Raw genomic sequence first — 25,489 nt, 5'->3', positions numbered from 1 at the left:
AGGATTGTAAAGTCATTCAAATGGAAGGGACCTCAGTCCTCGTCCCTGCTCTCACAGGTGGATTAACACTGAACTCGGACGAAGTTGCCTAGGGCTTTGTCAAGTTGGATCTTGATTTGATTATTTCTTTTTTTTTTTTTTGTGATTAAAAAAAAAAAAGGCATTTAGTTGTCAAAACTTTATTCTTGTATTGGAGATACCGATATCCATGAAAAGAAAAAAAACATTTAAACATTTAATTAAACCTTTCTGAAATACAAAATTAATCTTTGAAAAAATTCACTGATGCATGAATTTTATGAAATATGGGAAGCATGTGAAGCAACATACAAAGACTATCTTGTAACTGAAAATTTTTGGTTTTAGAGCGTTGATGAATATGAAGATGATGAAGCAGGGCAGAAGGAGCGAAAGAAGGAGGATGCTATTACCCAACAGAATACGATACAAAATGAGAGTTCCAGTGCAGATACCCCTGGCTCATACTTACTACAGGTGAGATCTTAACACTTGCTCGTTTTGATATTTTACTTGGTTTTTAAACTCGTACTATCTTCTTCTTTGTACTCCTACTTAATACTAGCTTATACCCTATATAGAAACAAACATGAAATTCAGGAGTTGTCACATTACTAAAAGCAGAGTATGAGGTTCCATTCCCCAAACTGAACACTACTGAGACCGGTTTCGGAGAACAGAATCCCTTGTTTCTGTAGGCTTTGAAGGTAAAGGTATTGATGTCCACCAAACACTCATTTGATAAGAGGAAGAGAATCCTGGAGATTCAAGTGAAAAATACTTGTAGTTTTAGAAAATTCAGTTAATTGGAGGTAAACTTTTCAAATCAGGACCTAATTTCCCTATTTTATTTACTGTCAGTTAACAAACTTCTGACTACTGATTGTGGCATTGAAACAAGCACACACATTTACAGAAAACAATCCTTGCCCTCTGTGAAACCTCTTCGCCCCTTTTTTTGTTCTCCAGTTGCGTCGCCACAGGTTACGCTCCATCCTGCAGCCCTCCCACCATCAAAACCTTGCTAATTATGCCCTATACACCCCTCCTGTATACTGTACTACCTGTGGCATATGTTCTGTCTCTTTCCTTTCGTGCCCTTAGTCGCTTTAGCTAGTCTTGTTTCTCCATCTCTTCTGTTACCTAACAGCATGTGCAAACCCAGCTGTACACACAGAGTCCATCTAGCTCTGCCTCTTGCCTCTAACAGAAGCAATAGCACATGCATAGGGAGAAAAATATACAGAGCAAGCCTATAGTGACAGTTTTCAAACCACCAGGGGGATATCCTGAACCAGAGGGGCATCACTGAATTTAGTGGGTCTGGATGCACTTTCCTTCTAAAATTTTGCTCAGTCTTTCATATGCTCATGGATGCATTTAACATTCAGAGGAACCTATGGCAAAGAGGTCTACTGCTTAGTTACCTGGAATGTGAAGAACAGTCTCCTTTTGTTTAAATTGAACCTGTCACTTGCCATCTATTTCCATGTGATTTCACCAAGGTGTCCCAGTGGAAGACATGGGGAACAACTGCATCCTCTTTATGTGACTGAGTGCCACAGAGAGAGCACAGCCCCTCTCAGCTCTCTCTTCTCTAGGCTGAAGAATTGTTCCTTGTACAGGAGATATTCAGTAACATTCTGTACTTTTTCCAGTTTGAACTATATTTTATTTGGGATCAGGAAACAGAACTGAAGAGTTCAGTACAGCATTCAATTGTAGAGTGGTTTAATGGTGGCTTTTGTTTTGTTCTCTTGTTTCTTTCTTGACAGTTCCTGATAGTCTGCCTGTTTGTCTGCAGCTAAGCACTGAGTTTACTTTATTTGTTGTGTGTGTCTACTCTAACTTAACATTTTGGGGTTATTGGTGAGTGATAATAGTAGCCAGCTCAGGGGCTGATGCGTATGTAGATTTGGAAGCATGTTTACCTTTTTGTCTCACTTTGTGCTTGTGTACACTAAATTTTATCTCTGGTTTCACCTCCCAGCCACTCCCATAGAGGTCCTGCATGTTTTCACAGTTGACCCTCATCTTTTCTGTTTTGAGTAGCATCTGTGGACATCTACTTCCCGAATATATTGAAGAGCACAGGTCCCAGAACAGGTTCCCATGGAACTCTATTGGGTACTCCATCCACTGCAAAAGCTGACCATCAAGGCCCACCATTATTTCCTGTCTTTTCACCAGTGTTTTATTCAGGGAAGGACATTAGCTCTTATTGCAGTGTGGCTTAATTTCTTTAAGAGGCTTTGAGGAATGCCTTTTTGAAACTCAGTAGGCTGCCAACCAACTTTCTCTTCTGGACATCTTTTCACTTAAAAAGCTGTATTAGATTTGTGAAGGGTAACTATTTTATAAATGCCCTGGTGACTGTTCCATGCTACATCATATTTACTCACTTATTCCCTGATTGTTTTAGACTTACTAGCACCACTTTATTCAGTATAAATATCAGGCTTACTGGTCTATAGTTCTCTCATCTACTCTAGAATCTGCTTAAAGGTAGTGATTATGTTAACCACTGGTACTGGGGTAGTTTTAAGTGAGAGATTATATACAATCTTGAGTAGTTAAGCTGTTACATTTTTAAGTAACATCAATGGTTCCTTCAAAGCTCAAGGAATAAATACCTTCTCATTCTGGCAATTAGCTTTTACTCCCCGCCCCCCATTTTGTTAATTTGTTTTTAAGTTCTACCAGTGCTTCTCTTTGAAACAGACCCTTTGAGACTTCCATGAAGAAGTACTCTGATGTGAGACCTTTACCATGCTATTCCATGGTGAACACCAACAAAAATATTTCTGCAGAGAAACTGTCTCTGAGCACGCCTCTTAAAACTTGATCTGTTGTCTTTGCAGATTCTTTGGCAGGATTCCTCATTCTGAGATGTTTTTATACTTTTTCCAAGTTGTTTGTTAGACTCTTTCTTATTGTGTTCACTCTGTTTTTATTTCTTCAACAAATATTCTGAAAGTTGTCACTTTTCCCCTAGTGGTATTATTACATAATGCTTTGGCTATATTCCCATGCCCCTGGTTTTTTCATCCGTATTTTCTATTCTTCTTGACCAGCAATCTCAGTTTCTATTTAGCAGGCTGTCTGTATTAATTGTATCCTACACGGTTCCAAGTTTGTCACCTCTGTATTCAAACAGGCACTACTTTTTTGTTGACAGAGCACAGCAGGGGTGTCCTGTCAGTGACAACACAGAAGAGTCCCAGTCCTCAGATCTGGCAAAGACCCAGAATAGGCACATGTACGGAACAGATGGAACCTTAGAAAGTTGTAGCTGCTAAGACTTAATCAGTTTATTACTGACTCTGTCAACTTGCTTTTTATGAAAAGAATTACAGCTTGCCCAATTTGAGCAGAATTTGACAGCAGTGTTATCTCAGCTTTGATGGCTTAGTTTCCTTTTGTTTCTCCTCTGTGCAACAATTAAGCCTGATTCTGTTCTTAAAAGTAGAGTTTGTTTCAGATCTAAGAATTCAGTCAATTCTAGTTGCCATTGACCAATATTTTTTCTAGTTCTGTCTACTAAGCAGAAGAAATACATTTCTGAAGTTACAGACATGTTCATTGACTTGTCCATTCTATTATAATTTTATGAAATTTGTAAATATATAATTACTGTGACATTCATATTGGAAACAAGACAGTTCATATTGACTTCATGTATGATGGACAGATATGTTGCTGAATAATGTTTTGTTTCCAATCCTTAACCTGCTCTTTCAGTTCTATTTTAACATTGTCAGAAGTTGCTGTGGGCAAAATGTACAGTTTTTGAAAACTCTGGCTGAATTTGAAGTCCTTGATCCAAAGCACAGAGGTATGAGATTTGTTTAAGAATAGATCTAAAAATATACCAGACCTGAGAGTATTTTCCCTGAAGCAGAACTATTTGGCTGAAATTGGCTTCTAAATTATTTTATATTGGAAATATGGAAGATGATAGGTCTGGCAACATTATAAGCATGGAAAAACAATCAGAACTGTTACTTAACTTTAGCAAAAGATAGCGTGGAAAGCCACACCTCACCAGGTGAATCAACATTTAATCTACTCCCAAACACAAGTGGTACATTTGGCTTTGACTTCCTTGCTTGATTTTCCTCCTCTTTTTAATGCTGCAGTTCAGTGGTTCTCAGCTTGTGAATCACACTGCTGTGAACTACACATTGATGTGTATGGGGATGCAGACTGAGAGTGATGTTATATGTCATGAAGCTTAGAACTCTTACAAATTAGCTAAAAATTTGTAATGCTAAGGACAAGCATAGCTAAAGTTACTACTTTAACTAGGAATCAGTGGAGTCTGGCAATTACATAAATTTGCTCTTGCTTAGCAGAGATGGTAAAATTAAAAATAGTGCAAAACTATTTGATAGCAGTGTCTTTCTTGCAGTTGGACAGAAATGATACTATGTTCAGGGTAATGAATGTCTTTTCTTAATTGAAGAAGGTGTTAGTATGTATACAATATAAAGATAACTTGCATCAAAAAACCTACAAGATTTGGCTGGAAAAATGATTAGTTTACTGATGATTTTTTTTTTTTAAAGTCTCTTAGACTTGCTGAGTTCCAGAACGTGGAAAAATGCTACCATTGTGCTAATGTCCAAAAAAACCACACCAAAAAACACCATATGCAAGGCCTTGAATTTTGCATCAAAGCATTCAGGTTGTGCTTAGTCACCATGAACCTTGTGCCATGGTCACCTGCCTCCTGAAATTCAGCTGTTTGGGGAATATTTTAGGAGACCAGATGCACAAATATGTGCCCTTCTTGGTGTAACCCTGTGGCAGTAGGGTTAATGTAACTCCTATGTGAAGTGAACTAGAAGTGATATCTGAGCATGATAGCATGTTGTGGTGTGTGTATTACTTTGTGGTGTACTTGGAAAATTGGAAAGCAAATTGGGAAGGCTGAGAAGATTAATCCAAAGCCAACATAAAGCCTTGCAGTGGAGACGTGTAGGTCCTCCATCCCTTAAAACCTTCAGATCACAGCTGTCTGTTTTTCTGGCAATTATGCCATAATCACACAGACTGTCATTCTCAATACCTTGGAAGGAATTTGAAATCCTTTGCTTCATGTTATCCTGGTTCCTTTCTGCTTGCATTTTATTTCAAATGTTGTAGTGTCTGTGAATGCTAGTTGTTGTGCTGTGCACTGTATGAACACACTGCAAAACATTTCATCAGCTGTGAACAGTTTGACATTTAAGTGTAAATGTGGGAATAGTTCAGTAAATATGTATTGCCAAAAGCACCAAGAAACAACAAGGTATTTGAGATCTTCAGTTATTTTTGACATTGGCATGGGGATAGGGTTTACTGTGTTCTAGATGTGTGTTTTTGTCCCCACTGATGACAAAAGGGGTCTCACTAGATCAGAGTGATCTAGGTGTCTAGATCAGTAGTTGTCTAAAATTAGATGGGCTGAATCCTTTCCTCTCCCTGGCAAACTTGGACCAAGCATATCAGAATGATTTCTGCTACTAACATAACTTGGAAATAGGGATCAATTAGAGAGAGTGTGATATACAAATTTTTGTGCCTGGGAGCATGAAGAGGGGAAGTGCTGAGTCATTTAGATAACAAGGTTCAACTGTTGTGAAATAAATACTCTGAATCCTTCAAGTGAAAGGTAATGATTTATAAAGATGAGAATGATTTAGAGTATCCTGCTGTTAAAAGGGAATACTGATCTTTATTATTGTCACACAGTAGCAAAATTTGTCCCGTGTATTTCTTAATTCCAAGTCAAGAAACTGCAGATTTTAACTATCGCAGTTACCAATACCTTTTGTGTCTGAAATGACTGCCGAAGATCTCTCTACAGTCATCTGCTAGAAACTTGCTTTTGGATTTGTATTGCTGTCATGAAACTGGTAAGGGAATTTTGCTTCTCAAGCGTTCTGAAGCCTGGGACCCCAGTGGGAGACATGACTCACTCTTTTTGTTAAGCCACACCAACTGTTTTGCTGTACCTGATTGCATATTATATACTGCTGCGAAGCCTGGGACCTTATTCAAGACCCTTGCACTCTAGTTAGAAATTGCGATCATCTTGTTCCAACCACTAATTTGTTTTGTGCATGCAGTTGTAATGGGCATTTCTTGGAGTCCCTGTATTGCTCTTAGGTTGTGCAGCAACAAGAAATTAAAGAAATTTTAAGATGTTGAATCTTACTAAATTATTTTACTCAAGGTACAACGTTGTAAGATACATTCGAGACAGTTAAACATCCACATGAATCAGTCAACAACACTAGACAGATTTGCTAGACAAAAAATGTCACTTCATTTGTAGCACTGAACCTTGTCTTTACACTATATGTTGTGTTGTGTTCTTGAAATGAATTCAAGTTATGTGCATTAGTAGATGGGCTAAAGCTTGACCCTCGTACTGAATTCCTGTGGAGCTGTTAATCCAAGACAACAAAAGGAGAAGTTGCTCTAATTTTCAACTCAGAACACTGACTTGCATACACAGTAGTATTGCTGTGTCTTGGATTGCTCTCACTCCTCTCTGTAGCAGCAATGCAGGTTTTTGTTCTCTTCAAGACATTAGCTTGTGGTAGATGCTTGGATAATCATTCTGTTTAGTGTAGAAATTACCCAGTACCTTTGAAAGAATCCTTCTAGTTGACTGGAGGTAAGGGTAGGATGAAATGTCTACGTAATCAGCATTCACCTAATGGTATAATTATAAAATCATGTCACAGCAGATTGGGTTCATTGTAGTTAAATTCAGTAGTGAATAGGTTAGATGGCTGGTCAAGTCATCTAAACTTGATTTATTATCGTGACCATTTAGTTACTTTAGTGACTTGTGCATTTAGTCGTAAGTCATCCAAGAGACTATGAAAATTGAAGGAAAACCACATCTGATCTTTTTTAACCCTTTGTTCTAAAAAAGCTTAATGTTTCACGAGAACATTGTGGGCAATTTCCAAAAGGAACGTGATCCAAAGGTATTCCCACAGAAGTGCTCTGGTGCAGTTCTGATTGCTTAAAAACTATCCTTTACTTCAGATGTGACCCAACACATTGAAATTTTCTAAAGCGGTGATGTATGCCGGTGTTACGAAGCTGTAAATGTTTAATAGAGGCACCTTATAAGCTATGCTGAAAGCAGTAAATGAAATGAAGTTAGGGGATAAAAGTCTGTGGTGACTTCTTAGCTGTGTGACAAACTGCGAGGAATGCAGGGAACTGAAGTATTACATGCATCTCCATTAGGAAACAGTCGAAAACCTGCTTGACACAAGCTTCCCCAGAGTCTTGTACTGGAATCTTATACCAAGAATATGCTGCCAAATAATCTTCTCAACTTGTATTGCAGTTTTATACTTGTTTATTTTGCATTTCCTGGCTTTTTATTTTGCACAGCAGTGTAATGTCATACAGCACCGTTTTGCAATTACTTTCATTGTCCAAAGGATGTGGTAATAATACTCATATCTATTCATAAATGACCACAACTTTTCAAAGAAGTTTTGCATCTAGGTTTCATGTAGTTCTTGCAAAGAAGAACTGTGTGTGTGCATTCCAGAGTAATAATTCATCTTTTATTAGTCTATTGTCATGATGTTACTTTGTGTTAATTTCTGTCCATAGAAAAAAATCAGTAGTGCTACAGGGCATACCCAAATGTATTAAGACATGCTTTATTTTTTATGCTATATTTCTTCAGATGTTAGGCCAAGTATTATTTTACATAATGTGATTATAATATTGGTATTGTTTTAAAAAGAAAGTAAATAAAATGTGATTAAAATACAGAAATATGTAAATTAGGAGGAGCTGTGTTTGAGGATATGAAGTTGTGTGTAATTCTGCAAAATCAGATAGTAAGACTCCGATATTTGACAGGGAAGTTCCCAGATAATACTGATCTTGGGTTTTCTATTTGTCAATTAACATGATCCATCTCACAGAGATGGTACGAAAACAGTTGTTAGTATTCACAAAGCGTTTAGGCAATAATAGGGAGTGCAATAGAAAGACTCATTATGAAATTTTATTGTATGTCTGAACAGGATCCCATAAAAAGGGGTTAGAAATTTTTCCAATTCAATGAATATATTTGCATCTGAAGTAGGTCTTGTGTACAGTATTTTTAAAGTGACATCAGTTGCAGGGAATTTGCTGCACTGTACAGCTCACGACATGAGCCAGGTGCTTCAGATGTTTAACTGCCATGCTTTACATGGCTTGGGAGATTATTCCTGTGATCTGTATAAGGAAAACAGGAACAGAGGAATTCCATCTTTTCGTGATCATGTATGATCAGGCCATCACTCTAGTTTCTAGCAATATAGACAACTATTCAATGCAGTTTGAGTATGTGAATAGCAGTAAATAAGGCATGGAGGCACTTTGTGACAAACAAGCAAAAGCAAAATGCTGAATGCTGCTCACTGAGTACTCTTCTTTGTGTTCCACATAAGAGATCTTGTGGAAAAATACATTGTGTGATGATGTCAGGAAAGGCAGTATTATGATGCATGTAGTTGCAAGAGTTTGAATGGAAGTTGCATAAGTCAACAACGTTCTGACCTGTTCTGAACTGGTTGACTTTGCAGTCTTAATTTTCTTTAAATGCTTTTTTGTCTGTAGTATTGGAGACTGGGGAAAAAAAAAAAAAACCAGTTTTGCAAAAATGAGATGGCTAGTTTAGTTAAATTGTGTGTGTCTGTGTTTTTTAATAGAAACTGCGTTTGGAAACAGTGGAGTCTGGATTTCTCAGCTGAATGGGCTATGTAATAGACATTGTTGTAGCAGTAGAGGTTTCTCTGCCAAAATCCTCCTCTTCTTCCTCACGTGAGAAAATTTAGTACATGTGTGCCTGTGTGTAGTGCTGCTGATCCATGCGTGTTCAGTGGGTTTTACGTTCCCAAAGGATCTGCACATGCTCAGCAAATCTGATTCAGCTATATTGTGCGTGCACTACCTAATGCTACCGCTTTCGGAAAGTGCTTACAAGTGAAATCGTGGTCCCCTTTGGCCCTGAAGTTGTTCAGGCCGGCAACATGTAGCCTTGAGGCTGCAGGTTGGTTATCCCTACTTTGTGTCATCTGGCTGCTGCTCTTGTAGAGAAATACTAATACGTGGTTATCAACGTTTGTCTTCGTAACAATGGATCAAAAAGAGAAATCTTTCCGTTTGTTTGTGGAAGGCATCATTTGTGTTCAGTGCCTGATCATTGTCAGCATAAATTTGACTACCTTTGACAAGCAAACTTTGCTTTTCTTCAAAAGAAATACAAAATTATGAACATTTTTAACATCTGTCTTCAGTAAAGTTTAATTTAACGGATAAGTGGTTTAAGCTTAAAATTTTGTTTCAGGCATGCATTTCACTCCCAGTAAATAAAGGTAAATGTACCCATGAAGTCTCTTATAATTGAATACTCGGTTTTGTGTACCTATGCACATGTACAACTATTCATCATAGGACCTGGATGAAAACTAAAACTGAATCAAGCCTGGATCTGTGAAGGCAAGGCGATCTGGAACCTTCTTACTCCTGCTTTAGATTCACGGTTGTGCCTAGGAACTGCAGGGGTTGCACAGCCTGCTCTTTGGGTACTTTTTAAATCCTTGTGCTGACCAAGTGGGAAGCAAAGTGTGTACATTGTGATTTCTTTCTTGTAGTATCTCTTAAGTTTGGTCATGATCCTTCCATGAAGTTGTTTTTTCTTTGTTTACTTTTCTTTTTTTTTTTTACCTAGACGTTGCTGCTATGTAGTTGGCCTATATGAGCAGGCATGTGTTTTGTTGTTCCATTGTTTGTTTTGTTCACAGATGAGTTCACGAAGTTATGCTCCAGAATTGCATAAGCTGGTGCATTAGCTGGTGTTACACTGGTTTGGAGCTTTTATATGGCCAGAAGAAATAGGAAGCAGTTTCTCAAATTCCCAGCTAATGTTTTGAGCAGTCAGCAGAGGCCTCATGTGAAGGAATTAATTTTCTTTTCCACGTGCTCTCTTTTTTGGACTGGCATCACTTTTTAACTCAGCTAACTGAATTGTGGTTTGAAAAGATTGTTTTCTCTCTGAAAGAGTTCAGGGGTCAAAAATGATGATGTCTAACCGGATATTTCTTCCCAGTCTTCTCTTAAAATTTGGGGGGGGGGGATTGTGATCCAGTGGAGTATAATGATACACTGTAGCTGAGGTTTCTGTGGGAAGAAGAGTCCTCTGGTAAATACAGATTAATTGACAAAGGAAGGACTTCCTAACGTATCTGCTTGTACAAATAAATGACGCAGCCTGACTGATGTCAAAAGCTTCTGTAAGATACAGTAATAGTCCTGATTCCTGCTATTCTGTTTTAGAGGAAGAATTTTAGTTAATACTGTTTTCGTGACAGGAACAAGTCTGAAGCCTAGGTAATGAAGTTATAAGTACTTGAGGTGTGTGCGTAGAGCAGGAGGACACTGTTCTGCAAGAACCTGCATGGACCAAGGGCATCCTTGCTGAAATGTGTTTGTGCAAGGTGGAGAGGGGAGAAAACCTACTCACTGTTGCAGAAAGATGAACAAAAACTTACACAGCTCTACAGAAATGTACACAGCAATAGTTGTCAAACATTTTTATAATGTGGATCATACATTTGTGTTACTCGTACTGAGTTAGAGAATAACAGTGGTAGTTACTCAGATGTGCTTTTGTGTTTAGAAGCTGCATATTCCAGTTCCATAGTGCTGTGAGGATGGAGGAGGAGCCTGCTTCTCTATGTCCTTGTAGTGTAGTAAAATTAATGTGATGGCTCAGGAGGAAGGAGGAATCCAGAATTCAGAGTTGTTTGGTGGAGACAGTCTGACTAAATTTATACTTCTAAAAGGAGTAAGACCTGGGTGTGAGCTCAACCACTGCACTGCTGATAGAGCCTATGGCTTAATTATTAGCAAGGTTTTCTGGGATGGTTTTGGTTCATGCTGCCTAGTGCACTCCTATATCATACCTGGGGACTGTTTGAGGAGTAATGTGCCAGGAACCAGTCCTCGCACATAGTGTGAACATCACAGCACCAGGTTTGGCTGCCTGTGTAGTGCTACGAGGACATTACTAGCCTTTGCTAGCTCAGGAGCAGCTGCGTGCCGTTAATCAACACACTGGGGTGTGCAACACAGACCTGGGTTTCATGCTATGGAAACACTGCTTTGGGCTGTAGTTCAGCCCCTTGCATTATTTCACATGCTTTTAACTTTGGAGGGGGGGGGGAATGCTGCAGGTTATTTTTTATTTCTTGGGGACACCACATGGGACATGGAGGAGACCCACAGCCAAGAGCTTTCGAGTATGAATGTGGCAAGACTGTGTCACTTGGCTTTGGAGCCATGGAGTAGTCTCTGGCTTGTCTGCCTCCATTTACTCTTTTGTTAGTAGAAGCTGTCAGGCCCATTCTGCTGGTAAACTCACGGACAAGGGCCTCTCCTTTCTTTTCTTGGAACCAGCATCTAGTAGAGGTGGGCAGGATGGTTCATTGTTTTAAACTGGTTCCACTGAAGAAGCTGGTTTTATCACTAGTTATGTTTCTAGTATGTAGTGTGCAAATCACTGTGTAGACAAGTCAAGCAGCTCAGCTCTCTAAGGTGAGGTTGAAAAAGTTATAGTGCTCTGTAAAGTGTGAGAGAAATTCCATCAAATAATTTTTGAGAAATTTCTATTTTGTCTGTTTATATGTCTGGGCATAGGCTAGTATATTTTGAAGAGGCTATGCACATAGCTCTGTGCAGGATTTTATACTTACACTTGCTATAAAGTACTTCAAATTCTGTTTGTGTTTTCACGGTCATCATCTCTGCTGTGGGTTTCATATCATGATGTAGCTCTTCTGTGACTCAAGATCCTCACACTGCTCTCTCTCTTAATTTATCTGAGCCATTAAGGTTTATGCCCATCTGAATTCTATCTTTTAAAAAATGCCCTCCTGTTTCAGCATCGAGTCATGTTTTAGATCCTGTACTTTTTCCTTATGTGTTGGAGATGTTCAGGTTTCTGGCAATGGTATTGATTCTTTATTTTTTTTATGTATGGCTGACACACTGAATTTGGGAACTTTGTGCAAGTATTTCCAAGTTCCCTTTCTTTTCAGGGAATTTTAGGAGGCTTACATTTTCAGTTTATGACTATGCAGCACTGATCCAATATATCCATTATATCCAATATATGACTGAATGTCATATATTGGATATAATCACTGTCTTTCTGATCATTTTTACAGCTCTGCTCCGTCAGTGAATCACCTGAGATCTAGTCAGGTTTTGTCAGCCTGATCTAATAGGCTTTGTCAAAGCTTTTGTTCTGACTGCCTGACTGCTTGTCCTGAACTCTTGTTGTGGCTCTTTGGTGTCGAATATTGCTTGGGTATAGAAATGGAGAATAATGAATGAAGAAAAAACTCTGTTCATGTATTTTAGTGAGTATTTCTGGTTTCCTTATTTTTGCGAGCTGTTTTCTTCTTGATGACACTTGACTTCCCTGGGAGTTGCTTGTTTTAACCTGCAGGTATTTCTTTAATTTTTTCCTCTCACCTAATGTCCTTGATAGATTTCTTCATAGGTAGGAATTGAGGATACTTTCCTTCTTGTTAGATGTCTGAGTTGATTCCCTAGATGTTCTTGCAGTGTTTCTCCATGGCCTCCTGGCTCTATGTAAACAGAGAGATGAGTCATAATTTCTTTGGTTTCACAGGAATAATGCATATCACTTGCACCTAGGTGTTTTAGCATGTCTATGTTAGTTCTTGTTTGAAATCCTTATTAATTACATATTAATTAAAGGTAGTAGATGAGGCTGTAAAAAGATAAGGTTCACTTAAGTAAGTGAATGGAAGTAAGGACACTTAACTCTTCCCTGACTGAAATTTGTTTTTCCAATCTGTTTTGTGGGGTTTTTTTTTCCTTCCTTTTTCCCTGCTCCTTTTGGATTTAGCTCACTACACAGGCTGATCACTAGGTGGAAATAATATTTTCACTGTATTTCTTTCCTTTTCTCTCATGTTGGTGTCGCCTTTTTCTGAGCAAATTTTCATCCATAATTAATTTGGTTTATTTTTGCTTTACAAGTTATAGGTAATAATTTCGAAACCTTTAGGACATTGTAAAACATTTTGAAACCTTTAGGACGTTGTAAACATACTATAGTCTTATTTAAATGACGTGACTATGTTTGTCAATCAACATGAAAATAATGTGCTACAATCTAACAGGAGGAGATATTATATAAAAATATTTATATGTAAGTATGTAATATATGTCATATAAATATGACATCCCTTCCAACCTTAACCATTCTGTGATTCTGTGTTATTGACATGTATTTTAAAGTTGATTAAGGGATACTGCTGAACTGTAAGAACTAATAAACTTTAAAATCCTCCATTTGTTTGTATAAAAATAGAAACAGGTTTGTAAACCATATTGGCCAAGTAGTAGCCCCAAAAGTTAGGCATTAGATTTAGTTTATATTGGTTCTTAGGCAAAGGATCACCATGAACGTACATATTCTAATGAGTTTTTCTTCACACAAAACATTCATACCTTTGCAACTATGGAATTATGTAAGAGCAGATAAAAAACCTTATGTTAAGATTTTTAGATTTATTAACATGATATGAAATAAGTCTGACCTAAAATTGTGCCACAGTTTAATAATTGGTGTACCAAAATATTTGATTTTTTTCTTCCCAATTGGACAGGTAATTAATAGTTAGAATAGCTGGATTTTATCCTGTGAAGTAATTAGAGACAGATAATGTGTGTACTACAGAATACTTTTGAGAACACGGTGCAAATATATTTCAGTAAGGCAGGATAGAATGAACGTCTGTGCGGCAGACTTCAAAGTTGCTGCCTGTGCTGCGGCCTGGCTGGCTCTTCTTCAAGGCACTCGGGTGCTTTTGAACCATGGTTCCCACTCGGCTGGGCTCAGAAAGGAGCATGCCTGTGTCTGTGGGGTGCGGTGCCCAGGCAGGCTGCATGTAAGAATGTTTGAGTCACTCTGGCAGAGCCAGACGAGGCCGGTGCTGAGCCAGAGCTCATAGGTACCCTTGGATCCTGGCAGATTTTGGGAAGAGGCGTTCTTTGCATGATTGTCTTAATTGCTCCTGATTTCTGGGAAGGCAAAACCAGCACATGAACAGGCTCTGCGCATGTGTACATTGGATGTGTAGTACTTCATTGAGGCTCTGCTCTGTCAGGTAGAGAACTGCAGTGTTTTCACCTGGGACATCATTCATCCACAGTCCAGAAACACTTGCACATCACAGAGAATGACATGTTTTCAGGGAACTGGTAACTTGTGATGCTGTCCTAATTTATTTTTAGGTTACTCTCCATCTGGAGAGCTATCTTCTCTTTGGATCTTGCATTTGGTCTCCCTCCCTCCCTCCCTCTCAATATAGGCAGATGCTCTAACAGATTAATTTACTTATCGAACTTGCCTTTACATTTTCTCTTATGGCTTCCTTCCTAAAGAAGGCATCATCCCTGTACAGACTGTAATGCCATTGCCTTTCCACTTTTATAAATGCCTACCTGAATCCATCAGCTAGTATTTCAGAAATATGTGACCAGAGGGTATATTAACCTTAAATTTCCTTTCTTTAGCACAGGTAAAGAAACCTGTATCTTCCTTTTCCCCTGTGACATTTTTTTAGGTCTTGCTACATCAACTGCTTCACACAGATGATGGTCTGTATTGCTGATCTGGAGTTAAGTATCTGAGTGCCACAATATCAAAATAGTTCTGGCAATTGAATTTTAATCTCCAGAATATAGGAATGTCTCTTTCCTGCTCAAAGTTTTATTCTGTTATGTGTTATTCATTATGGCATGTTTTAAAAAGGTCAGTTGGATATAAATTAAATAAGGCTCTTTTAAAATGTGTTGGTTCCAATTTGACAGAGTGCAAATCAAAGGAAGATCAAAATACGAAAAATTTTGTCAGGGTATTTAAGAACAGTAGTCAGCTTTTGTTTTTGTTTAATCTTACCAGGTTCCTGTTTCAGTTTATTTTGTAACTGATTAATAGGTGATGATAACTTCATGCTTTCTTAACAGTTTTAGAAATAAAAGCTCATTTTTAGAATGACTGCTTATAAGAGAGATTTACTGGGTGAGTAAAGAGTGTTTAAGGTCATCTCTAGGAAATCCACAGCAGGAAAAAATAAAATGTAATGAATTGCGGAAATAGACGTAAAATCTTGGCAGCTAGAAGAATAAGGGGAGGGGAGGGAAGGGAGCCTGGGATGGTTTTGTACGTACAAGTATTCTGTCCAAGTAGAGATTTAGAAAGTGCACAGCTGCCAGGGTTGCAAGTAGTTGAGTGATATAATTGCTGCTTTAAGAAGCTTGGAAGCACCTTAGAATGCTTCTGGAAAGAATGGTTGCAGTGGAGATTTCCCCCCGCTCTCCGAGCAGTGAAGGCATTTCCATTCAAAGTTGAATTCATGTTACATTCCATGGAAAGCATCTTTAGAAATTTTCAAATGGTTTAGAATGGGGAATGGAAGGCAAATGGTACCTCCATGGCTGTTGCTCCTGAGAGATGCTATCTCTTGGTGAATTTCAGATGCCTTTTGGTTGTCAAGCATTGAGATGTTATCTCACTTTAATATCTGAATGAAACTTTGTCTGCATTGCAGAAGATATGTAACTGCCACTTCCAAGGAAATGGCAATGTGAAGTTGTACTGAATGTAAGAAGAAAGTAGATGTAGTTAATCAAGATGTGACTCATGAAGGAGATTGGAGTTAACTTGATTGGCTGGATGGAGATAGAATACCTGTTCCTTGATATGTAAAAAGGCAAGAAACACCAGCAATAGACTTCCTTCCTCCACGCAGTGAAGTTGTATCTGCTCACATCTTGAACGTATACGAAACTTTGTAGGAAGCCCATATTTGGATTGCATATGAAAAAATAAATTGTTTTGATGGCCTAATTTCAGTCAAAATTTAACCTTGCATGCTGCAGGAATATTGTTATGTAGTCATAATTTACACTGGTGTATAGTCAAATTCTAAAACACGGCACATGTTCTACATGCCAGTATATATACTAGTGTACCTTACAGCCTGATTTGATCCAGGCAATTTGCTTTAATTGTTTGCGAAACTCTTAAGTAGTCTTTCAAGGGATTCCAGTGAACCGTTTTCATAGTCCAGCTGATTCCAGAGTTTGTACATGTTTAAAAAACAACGTTTGTTAGTGCATTTTAACTAGCGGATTTGTAATGGTAGGGTCGGTTTAACATCTGGAAATTTTTGTCAGACACTTGTAAACACAGACAACTCTGTTTATTTAAAGCCTGATGACCAGCTTGTTTATGTAATCTCTGTATTGGCCAGATGAAATACCAAGATGAGCCAGGAGCAGAGAGGGGAGTTAGCAAAGTTGCTCACATCCTAGTTTGACAGAAATTTAATTGGCAGTAAATGGTTTCATTAATGGAAATGGTCTCAGCTGCCTTTTCTGCCCTTACAGATTCTCTTTCTCTTGTTCAGCAGGTGTGTGTGTTAGGCTGTGTGGTGAATCAGATGAAGGAGCTCATGTGGAATGAGACAAATCTTTGCTTTTGCCTTGGTTATTTTCACTTAGATCACACCCTGTTGTGCATTAATACATGGCTGCACAGACACTTTCGTAGGCGTGAGGAAAAGGGAGCATGACCAGTTTTCTGGAGCAATGCTGACATGTGTCAGTCTGCAGTGTTCTTGAACTCCCACTTGAGATGGAGCAAGAGCAAGACTACTTGATTGTATAATTTATTAGCAGTAGTATATACTGTTAAAAGGTAATGCAAGCTGCCAGAGATCATGTGCAAGAAGTAAAAGTAATGTTAAAGCTGTGTTTTGAATACTGTATTGAAACAAGTGTTTGATTTCAACCCTGGATGAAGAAGGGTGGTGTTAGATGTCTTTGGCAGCAATGTTTTTTCACCATTAGGAAAACCATGAAGGAATGAAGGAAACCATTAGCATAATTGCTATGAGTTACTTCTTTACTGATTGCTTTTCTGTTCAGGATTTCCATGGACAGTAAAGAGAATTCCTTTTTTAAAGGGAGACATTCAAATAAACTGATCTCTTCATTGCCCATAAACAATAATTTTGACAAATCATTCATTTCTATAGTAATTACTAGTTATTTTAATCATGGGTTAAAACTCAAAGTTTTAAAATATTAAAGAATATAAGCAAGATTTGTAAATTAGTATTTATATACATGCCTAATCATCTGCTGTTAGGTTAATTCTTTGCAGAACAGGAATCTTTCTCCTTTCTCCTTCCCCTTCTTAATTTTCTGCCAACCTTCTCTTCTCCAGAAGTAGCGGTGAAGACAAGATCTTAAATTATAAGGGATGTTTGCCTCATTTTAAGAGCTTTTGAATAGTTTGAAAGCTTAGATTCATTTTTGATTAATAGACACATAATGCTGGTTATAGTATAACTACATATATTCCTGTTCCCAACAACTTTTTGATAAATAACACGCACAAAATAAATGTCATAACGTGAGAACAGAGATAAATAATATTTTCTTGGTGCTTGCATCATCACCTTTAAAGAATGATTGGTTTGCATTTACATTAGAGATTCGAAAATAATAAAAGTCACAATTTACCAAATCTGCAGTATTTGTTTATCAGAGGAGCTTGTTTTTATGCATCAGATGTGTATTTTTAACTTTTTGTTCGTAGTTAGTTTCAAATACAAAAATAAAACCCCCTAATATCTACTGTAGAAACATCTGTTACAGAGGGCTAGTTAATTTTTTTTTTCATTTTAACAGCTGTCATTTGTAGCAAATAAGAGTATTTTCCATGTACTTTGTCCCTGAGCATTTATTTGCTTTCCCAGCTTTCTTTTTCTGAAGAACTTACTTTTCTGAATAGAAGTTTAGAAGTTTCCTGTTGAGGTAAATGTACAGGTCTATGTATATAAATTGCTTTACAGCTTATATTTGCATTTACTATATGAAGAGGTCTTAGAAATTTGAGGTTATATGATGCATACATTGCATCCCTTTGTCTAGAGTAGAAAACAAGCATCCAGGATCCAGAGATTTCTCTGTACAAGGATATGTGTGCTTCACTAGGCTGCAATGTCACCTGCAAACTCTCCCTTTCTTGTGAATTCTGCCTTTCACCATAAGCAGAAGCTTATGTTCACCAGGAGGTATGGCCATAACCTCAAGGCTTCAGCATTTTCCTAAAGAATAAGCTGTTTAAAAAATAAGAACTTAGTAAGCTTAGAGCCCACAGTTCCTACTTTATTGCAAGAGTTGTATCTACAGACAGTTAGGTAAAATTTTGACCCAGTCACCTATATGTGTCTCTTTCTCCATCCAAGTTTAAAAAGAGAGTTGAACCACTTGTCTGTGGCCAATGGGACAACAAGGATGTTTCTGAGACCATCACCACCAAGAGCTGTGACTGATATTACTGATACGGCATTTCAGTTTTCATATATAGTGAACATGTATCTTAACGTATTAGATGAAACTGCTTGAATCTCTTCACGTACATCAGAGTCAAATCACCTTGTGTCAGTCATTGCTGACTGTCTTAAAGCTAAAAATCAGGCCATTACAGTCCTCTGTATCTAAAAGTACAGATAGGAAAATCCCTAGATAACAATATCAGAGGGCAGAACGAAATCCTCTGAAGCTGCCAGCTGTTAGGTGTGTGTTCACTTAAACTCACTAAGCTGAGAGAAGAATGCAGATGGAAAACTCAGATGAGCAGAGCAGAAACACAGAATCATTAAGGCTGGAAGGGATCTCAGGAAGTCTCTAGTCCAACCCCTGCAGACAAAGCAGGGTCAACTATAGCAAATTGCTCAGGACTGTGGCCAATTGGGTTTTTATTATCTCCATGGATAGAAACTGCACAACCTCTCTGGGCAACCTGCTCCAGTGTTTAATCTCACTGTAAGAAAGTATTTTCTTACATTTAAATTGAATTTCCTCTATTTCAGTTTCTGTCCATTCCCTCTCATCCTTTCTCTGGGTACAATGGAGTATGGCTCCATGTTCTTTACCCCGTCAGGTGTTTATACACATTGGCAAGATACCTCCTGAGCATTCTCTTTTCCAGGCTGAACTTTCCCAGCACTCTCAGCTTCTTCTTATGTGTCAGTGCTCCAAACCTTCAGTCATCTGTGTGGCCCTTTGCTGGACTCTCTCCAGTTATGTATTTCTTCTACTGAGAAGCCCAGAACTGGACCCAGCACTCCAGCTGTGGTCTCACCAGGGCTGAGCAGAGGGGAAGGATCACCTCCCTTGACCTGCTGACAACACATCCAGGGGATGCCATTGGCCTTCTTTGCTGCAAGGGCACATTGATGGCTCATGTTCAACTTGGTGTCCACCAGGACCCTCAGGTCCTTTTCTGTACAGCAGCTTTCCAACAGGTCCACAGCATGTACTGGTACTTGGGATTGTTCCTTCTCAATTGCAAGACTTTGCATTTCCCTTTTTTTGAACTTCATGAGGTCTCTGTTAGGCCGTTCCAGCCTGTCAGTGTCCCTCTGCATGGCAGCACAGCCATCTGATGTATTATTAACTGCTCATCCAAGTTTTGTGTAGTCTATGAACTTGCTGAGGATGCACTTTGTCCCATCATCCAAGTCATTAATGAGGATGTTAAACAGTACTGGCCCCTGTATCAACCCCTGCTAGTGACTGGCGTCCAGCTGAACCTTGTGCTGCTGCTCATAACCTTTGAGCCTGGTAGTCCAGTCACTTTTCATTGCACCTCACAGTCTACTTACCTGGTCCATATTTCATCAGTTTGCCTATGCATATGTTATGTGGGAAGGTGTTGAAAGCCTTGCTAAAATTGAGATAAACATCATCTGCTCTCCCTTCATCCACTGAGGCAGTCATCTCCTTGTAGAACGCTGTCAGATCAGTCAGGCATGATTTCCCTTTCATATATCCATGCTGATTTCACCTTCTTGGCCTTCAGGATTTGTTCTATCACCTACTCGGGGACTGAGGTAAGGACTGGCCTGTAGTTCCCTGGATCTTCCTTATTGAAGATACAAGTGACATTTACCTCCTTCTAGTCCTCAGAAAGCTCCCCCTACTGCCATGACCTTTCAAAGATAATGTACCCTTAGTAAACTTTAAAAATAGCATTGGTATCATTAAAAATTCTGTTTCCTTGCCCTTTTAGAGGTGAAATTAGGTTGCTTTTTCATAGCTGTGAACTGCTACTTTTCAGATGCTGTCATCGATGATAAAATAGTTACCAGTGTTAAAACAGCGGTTTTACACCACTTTGTGGGTTTCTTCAAATAATTCCCATGACTTAACTTTGTTGAAATTGTTCTTCTGCTTATATTAGGGAAAGTGTAGCACGTATTGCAGAAGTTGAAAATGCTTCATAAAATAAAATACACTTTAAAATCACACTTTAAATTTAAAAGTTTTGTTTCTGTAATACAAATATTTTTTGTTAACTTTACTTTCTATAATAAATTAATATTATTTTTATCTTATTTTTTAGCTTATTTACTTACAAAGACATCAATACACTGATCAGTGAAGGTAGTGTAATGTTTTGCAGGATTTTCAGAGTGGATGGAATTTCTCTTGCATCTTGTTTTGAGAACTCATTTGTTCCTTTGTCTGCAGTTAGTGTCATAAATAGACAGAATTTCATGCTTTGCCATTATTTTTTCCTGTAAAGACAATTGTTCAGTTCATTAAGTCCTTAAATATTCTTTCCTGACTTTTTACCTAATATTTGCTGATGCTGGGGGGGGGGGGGGGGGGGGTGTCTATGACTAATAAAATAATTGGCTCATGATGTTCTTACAACATCCTAAAAAATATTTGTGGACTTACTCTGTCTAATCTGAGCCATCATTCACCAGTTGAAACATGTCTTAATTTTTCCATGTGATCAGACTGGTATTGGGAAGCTACAAGCATAGCATTATTGATGCAAATATATTGTTTCAGGTTTTCTTATTTGTACATAACGCATCGATGTTTTTTCAGGGATTGTGTAACAATAAATGAGCCCTTTTCCCCACTGTTCTTTTTGTTTCCATTGCTATATTTACAGAGCCAGAATAAAAGCATAATCGATTTTTTTCAAATTAAAAAAAAAAACCCACAAACCAAAACAAACAAACAAACAAAACAAACAAACAAACAAAAAAACCCACCAAAACACAATGTAGTCTTAGTGAAAACATCTTTTTACTGCATTGTGGGAATCTGGAAAGTAATGCAATTCTTCACCTTAAGCTAGAAAAAAATATGATAAGACTTGTAATTTGCAAGTAATCCACGTATGTATCTTTGAAGGGCCAGATGCTGAGCTTTTGCACCATTGAACTCATATTTAAAATGTACAGTTATTTAAAATGTCTTTTTTCCCACTATTTCAGTTGTTAAAATAATTTCCAAAGTACAATCAAAGGAGATGCAGAGTGTTATTTAAGTTTGTAGTCAGAATGCATTAAGCCTCTGCAGGTGCTTAGAAAGCAATAATCAAAAATCGACTTACCATAGCTTGACAAGTCACTGTCTGGCATTTGAGTGCTTAGAACATCCATGTACAGACTTCTAGCCTGCCTACTTCACAGCAAATGCCAGGAGAAGGCCACTCAGCCTGAGACAAACTGAGGTGAGCCAGGTTGCAACACCTGGGTTAACACGGTGAAGAGCATACCTGTAGTTACCATGACCCAGCTAATACATAATAAATTGATTTGGGTCTCAACCCTGTGCTACTTTCTGGCTTCAGTTTTTGTTCTGTCCAGAAGGACAGCAGTGGTGCTGAAGAATCAGAACAGTTTTGCTGTGCTGCTCTTGAACAAGTAGATGAACAGCTATCAAAATGCACAAGCATTTCTTTATTAGTAGTGGTAGTGAAAGTGGATTGGTGGCAGGTTTTGGTAAGCTGCATATTCTGGATGCTGGGAGATGAAGTAAGTGCATCTAGTTTTTAAGATGTAACGAGAAGCGGCCTTTTAAGGGTTCTGAGCTGATGTTCAGAAGCAGTAACACGGTGACAGTAGTCCTGGTATTCTGTCTATTCCTGACAGCAAAATAGTGCAAAACCGAGTTGCACAGCAGCTGTTTGAGGCATGGGCCTCCTGCTCTTAACTGCAGGCTTCTTTTCTATGGAGTGATAAAGTATTTTGGAAGTACAAACACAAGAAAAATGTTAATTGGATTTTCCTTTCTGTTTCTTTTAGGACTCCTCCAGGATGGTTTCAAGCAGGTATAAAAGGTATGAGATCTTTGTACAGAACATGTTTCTTTATATATATAGTTCTGCCAGAAATAAAGCTGATTAAATGGGTGTTTGTAGTAGAGGCGATCTTACTGCTACCATAGATACGTAGCCTGATTTTGGGGCAAGGACCTGAGATGCAGCAAACTTATCCAAACCCCTCTATTATCTTGCTATTTTAAAATAAATTCAGCTAGTGTTTTGCTGGGTCTTACTAGTGCAGAACAGTTTCCCAAGCAAATGTCTACCTTGACTACACATTACCTAGGAGCTAGTACTATCACAGTTAATTTATGAACCACCATCTTCTGAAGTTTAATACCGGAAGGTGATTTTGTTGCTCTCCACAGTAATACTGAAAGAAGTTTCTGTGGTTTTGTCACACTACTGTCTCAGTTGTACGGGATGCTGCCCACATGTAGCACGTCCTGTTTGTTATTTGCTTGTATTTGAGCCAAGTGCTACCCTGGTAATTACTCAAATTCTTCAATCAGAAAAATATTTCAGAAGCTCTTGATGCACCTGACCAGTGTGTGAAATTTTTGCCCGTGTGGAATTAATATTGACTCAGCTACCACAATTATTAGGAAAATGTAATGGTAACATGGGGCCTAAAATTCGTCAACTGAAGCAAGGCATTTGTGTAAACATATTTTTATTTGACACATGAATGTATTCTCTTTTAGATATCCTTTACTCAGGTAAAATGTGTAGGTGGTTAATTCATCTGTGTATATATATATATCCGGCTGTAGAAGTAACTGCAAGGAGCACCTACTATTATCTAGTCTTCACTGGTGTATTTTCCACCCCTCAGACTTGTTCACCTATAGAATCATAGAATGGTTTGGGTTGGAAGGGATCTTCAGAGATCTGGTCCACCCCCCCTGCCATGGGCAGGGACATCTTTCACTAGATCAGGTTGCTCAAAGCCCCACCCAACCTGGCCTTGAATGCTTCCAATGATGGAGCATTCACAACTTCTCTGGGCAACCTGTTCCAGTGTCTCACCACCCTTACTGTAAAAAATAACAACCTATCCTGTTATACTTCAGATTTCTTAGTGTGGTACTGTCTTTTATATTCCTGGGTTCTCATAAACCTAGTTGAGTGATGCTTTTTATTGCTGTAGGGTTTTTTTAAAATCACTTTGTCATTGCAGAATGGGTAGATTTCCTGTCACAACCTTAATAACTTTATAATTTAATGATTACTTTCTTACTAATAAAACACATTTTAGTTCAGTCTCCACTTCCTCTTCAGTCCCCGTGCAAAATTTCATTGCTGTTTGTACCTGCTAAATACTTAATTCTGTGTGTCATAGTGCTTTGTGGCTTTTCATAAACCTTATCTTCACTCTTTTCACATGCTGTATATCCTCACCCATATCCTCACTCACTTTCAAAAACTTGGGTGGTGGCGGTGGTGGGTAATAAAGAGAAGTTTGTGCGGTCACATTTGTAGCTTATTTTCTGATTAGCATTGCAAAAATAGGAAACTCCAAAGCTAGAAAATGCTAAAATAAGATTTGTTTGTGCAGTCTTTGTTCAGGCAGCTATGTAGGATGTACATTCTTTGGTCGTGAACTTTCCCCCTCAGGACTAGCATTACATTCAGGAGGAATCTGACTTGCTGTGAGCTGCTGTTCAATATTTTGTTAAGTATATTGCCATCTATCTTACTCATTGCATAGTCCTCAAACTTCATGTTGAAAACATGTGAGGTCACATGTTTTCATGTGACCTCATGTTTTCATGTTTTCATGACCTCACCTGTGAGGTCAGCACAGCGCCCAGTGCTCACAAATACTAAGAGGGTTTTAGTCTAACTGTATGTCCATGAGGTATAGAGTAGCTAATATTTTATAGATGGAGACTCAATGCCCACTGCGATTAGAGTTACCAGTATCTATTGATTTGCTTCTATATTTGAAAATTTATACCCTCCCAAGTAATGTTTCAGATAAGAGTACTTGAACAAAGTATGGCTCCCAGTGGCTTCACTTTCTGGTGTGAATGCTAAAGGAAGGAGTCGGGACCAGAGTCCTCTTCTGTTCTGGCAATGTTTGGCTTGTTTGCCCCTTCCAACATCTGCAATAAGGGAAGGTCCTAGAGAAAACAGCTTCCTCTACAGTAATTCTCGTTCACCGTGGTGTAGATCTCATTTATGTCCCAAATACAGCAGAAGTCCTTTGGAAGCTGAAAGTGCCATTCTGTGATTACACCTAGTGCTGGAATGCCAAAAGGCTGAATTGAGACCATAAGCTGCTTGAAGGCTCAAATATGTTCAATTTAATGTGCTTTTAACAGTTTTGGGTATACTCCCTTAGGTTTTCAAAGCAAATTAAGAGCAAAGCTTGTTCTCACATAGGGACAACCACTTTGACATCCCATTTGAAAGTGTTACTTGTGCTACTCTGACAACAGGTGGTCAGTACTTTGTGGGTGGGGAAAAGAGGCTGTTAATAAACTTTACAGGCATATGACAGCAAGAGTGAAAAAATAATGTTTGCATAAATTCTTGGGCTCTGTTAGCCTCCCTGTTCCAGGAAAAATGCATTATTTGTCAGAAATTTTCAGGTCATTTCCCCCCATCTTTACTGCTCGTGCTCCTTATCTTTTGCTTTCTCCCTCTTCCCCAGTTGTTCCTCATCAGAAGTGACATCTCTTCATCTCAGCATTTTTCTTCACTTCACTGGTTTCTGTTTCCTAGCCCAGTTAGACACCCTTTCCTTTCTCTCCCCCTTTCTCATACATCCTTGTATTTAACCATTGAGGTCCTAGTCTTCTCTTTGATATTTTTCTGTCTTTGTTTTTTTCTCCATCTTCTGTCCTCTTCTGACTTCTAGTCCGCGGTTACTGATACCATCCTGGGCTTCCAGTACCTTCCTTTTCCCTTCCCATATAGCTGTTCCCATGTCTGCATTGAGATACCCAGCCTCCTGGCTCATGGAATTGTTGTTCTTTCAATATGTTCCAGGGTTCAAGGAATTGCACAGATTTTGCTACCTATTTAATCAGATACACTGGCTACTTTGCCTTATATGGATGCAGCAATCCATGGTTAAACATTTATATGACATTGCCGAGAAACCCATTTCACTGAGTGCCCGTTGACTGGAAGACATGTTTACAAATGAACTCTGCTGGCTGCTGTTGTGTTATTCTACTTCTCTTCTGGCTGACTTGG

General features: G+C 38.5%; 1 protein-coding gene across 5 annotated transcripts in view; it reads left to right on the top strand.

Moving 5' to 3' along the window:
* The window catches only part of PAWR (pro-apoptotic WT1 regulator), an 89,723-nt gene that overhangs the window by 42,312 nt on the left and 21,922 nt on the right, over nt 1-25,489 (top strand). For all 5 annotated transcript variants that reach the window (XM_075496229.1, XM_075496204.1, XM_075496237.1 and 2 more), the window contains exons 3-4: nt 367-495; nt 22,263-22,297. In XM_075496229.1, coding sequence (XP_075352344.1) covers nt 367-495; nt 22,263-22,297 — 164 coding nt within the window. The remainder of the gene's footprint in view (nt 1-366; nt 496-22,262; nt 22,298-25,489) is intronic.

The sequence above is a fragment of the Mycteria americana genome, chromosome 1 (genome assembly GCF_035582795.1).
Source record: "Mycteria americana isolate JAX WOST 10 ecotype Jacksonville Zoo and Gardens chromosome 1, USCA_MyAme_1.0, whole genome shotgun sequence".
Lineage (NCBI taxonomy): Eukaryota > Metazoa > Chordata > Aves > Ciconiiformes > Ciconiidae > Mycteria > Mycteria americana.
The sequence above is the reverse complement of the archived record's forward strand: the minus strand, read 5'-3'. Positions and strand labels throughout refer to the sequence as shown.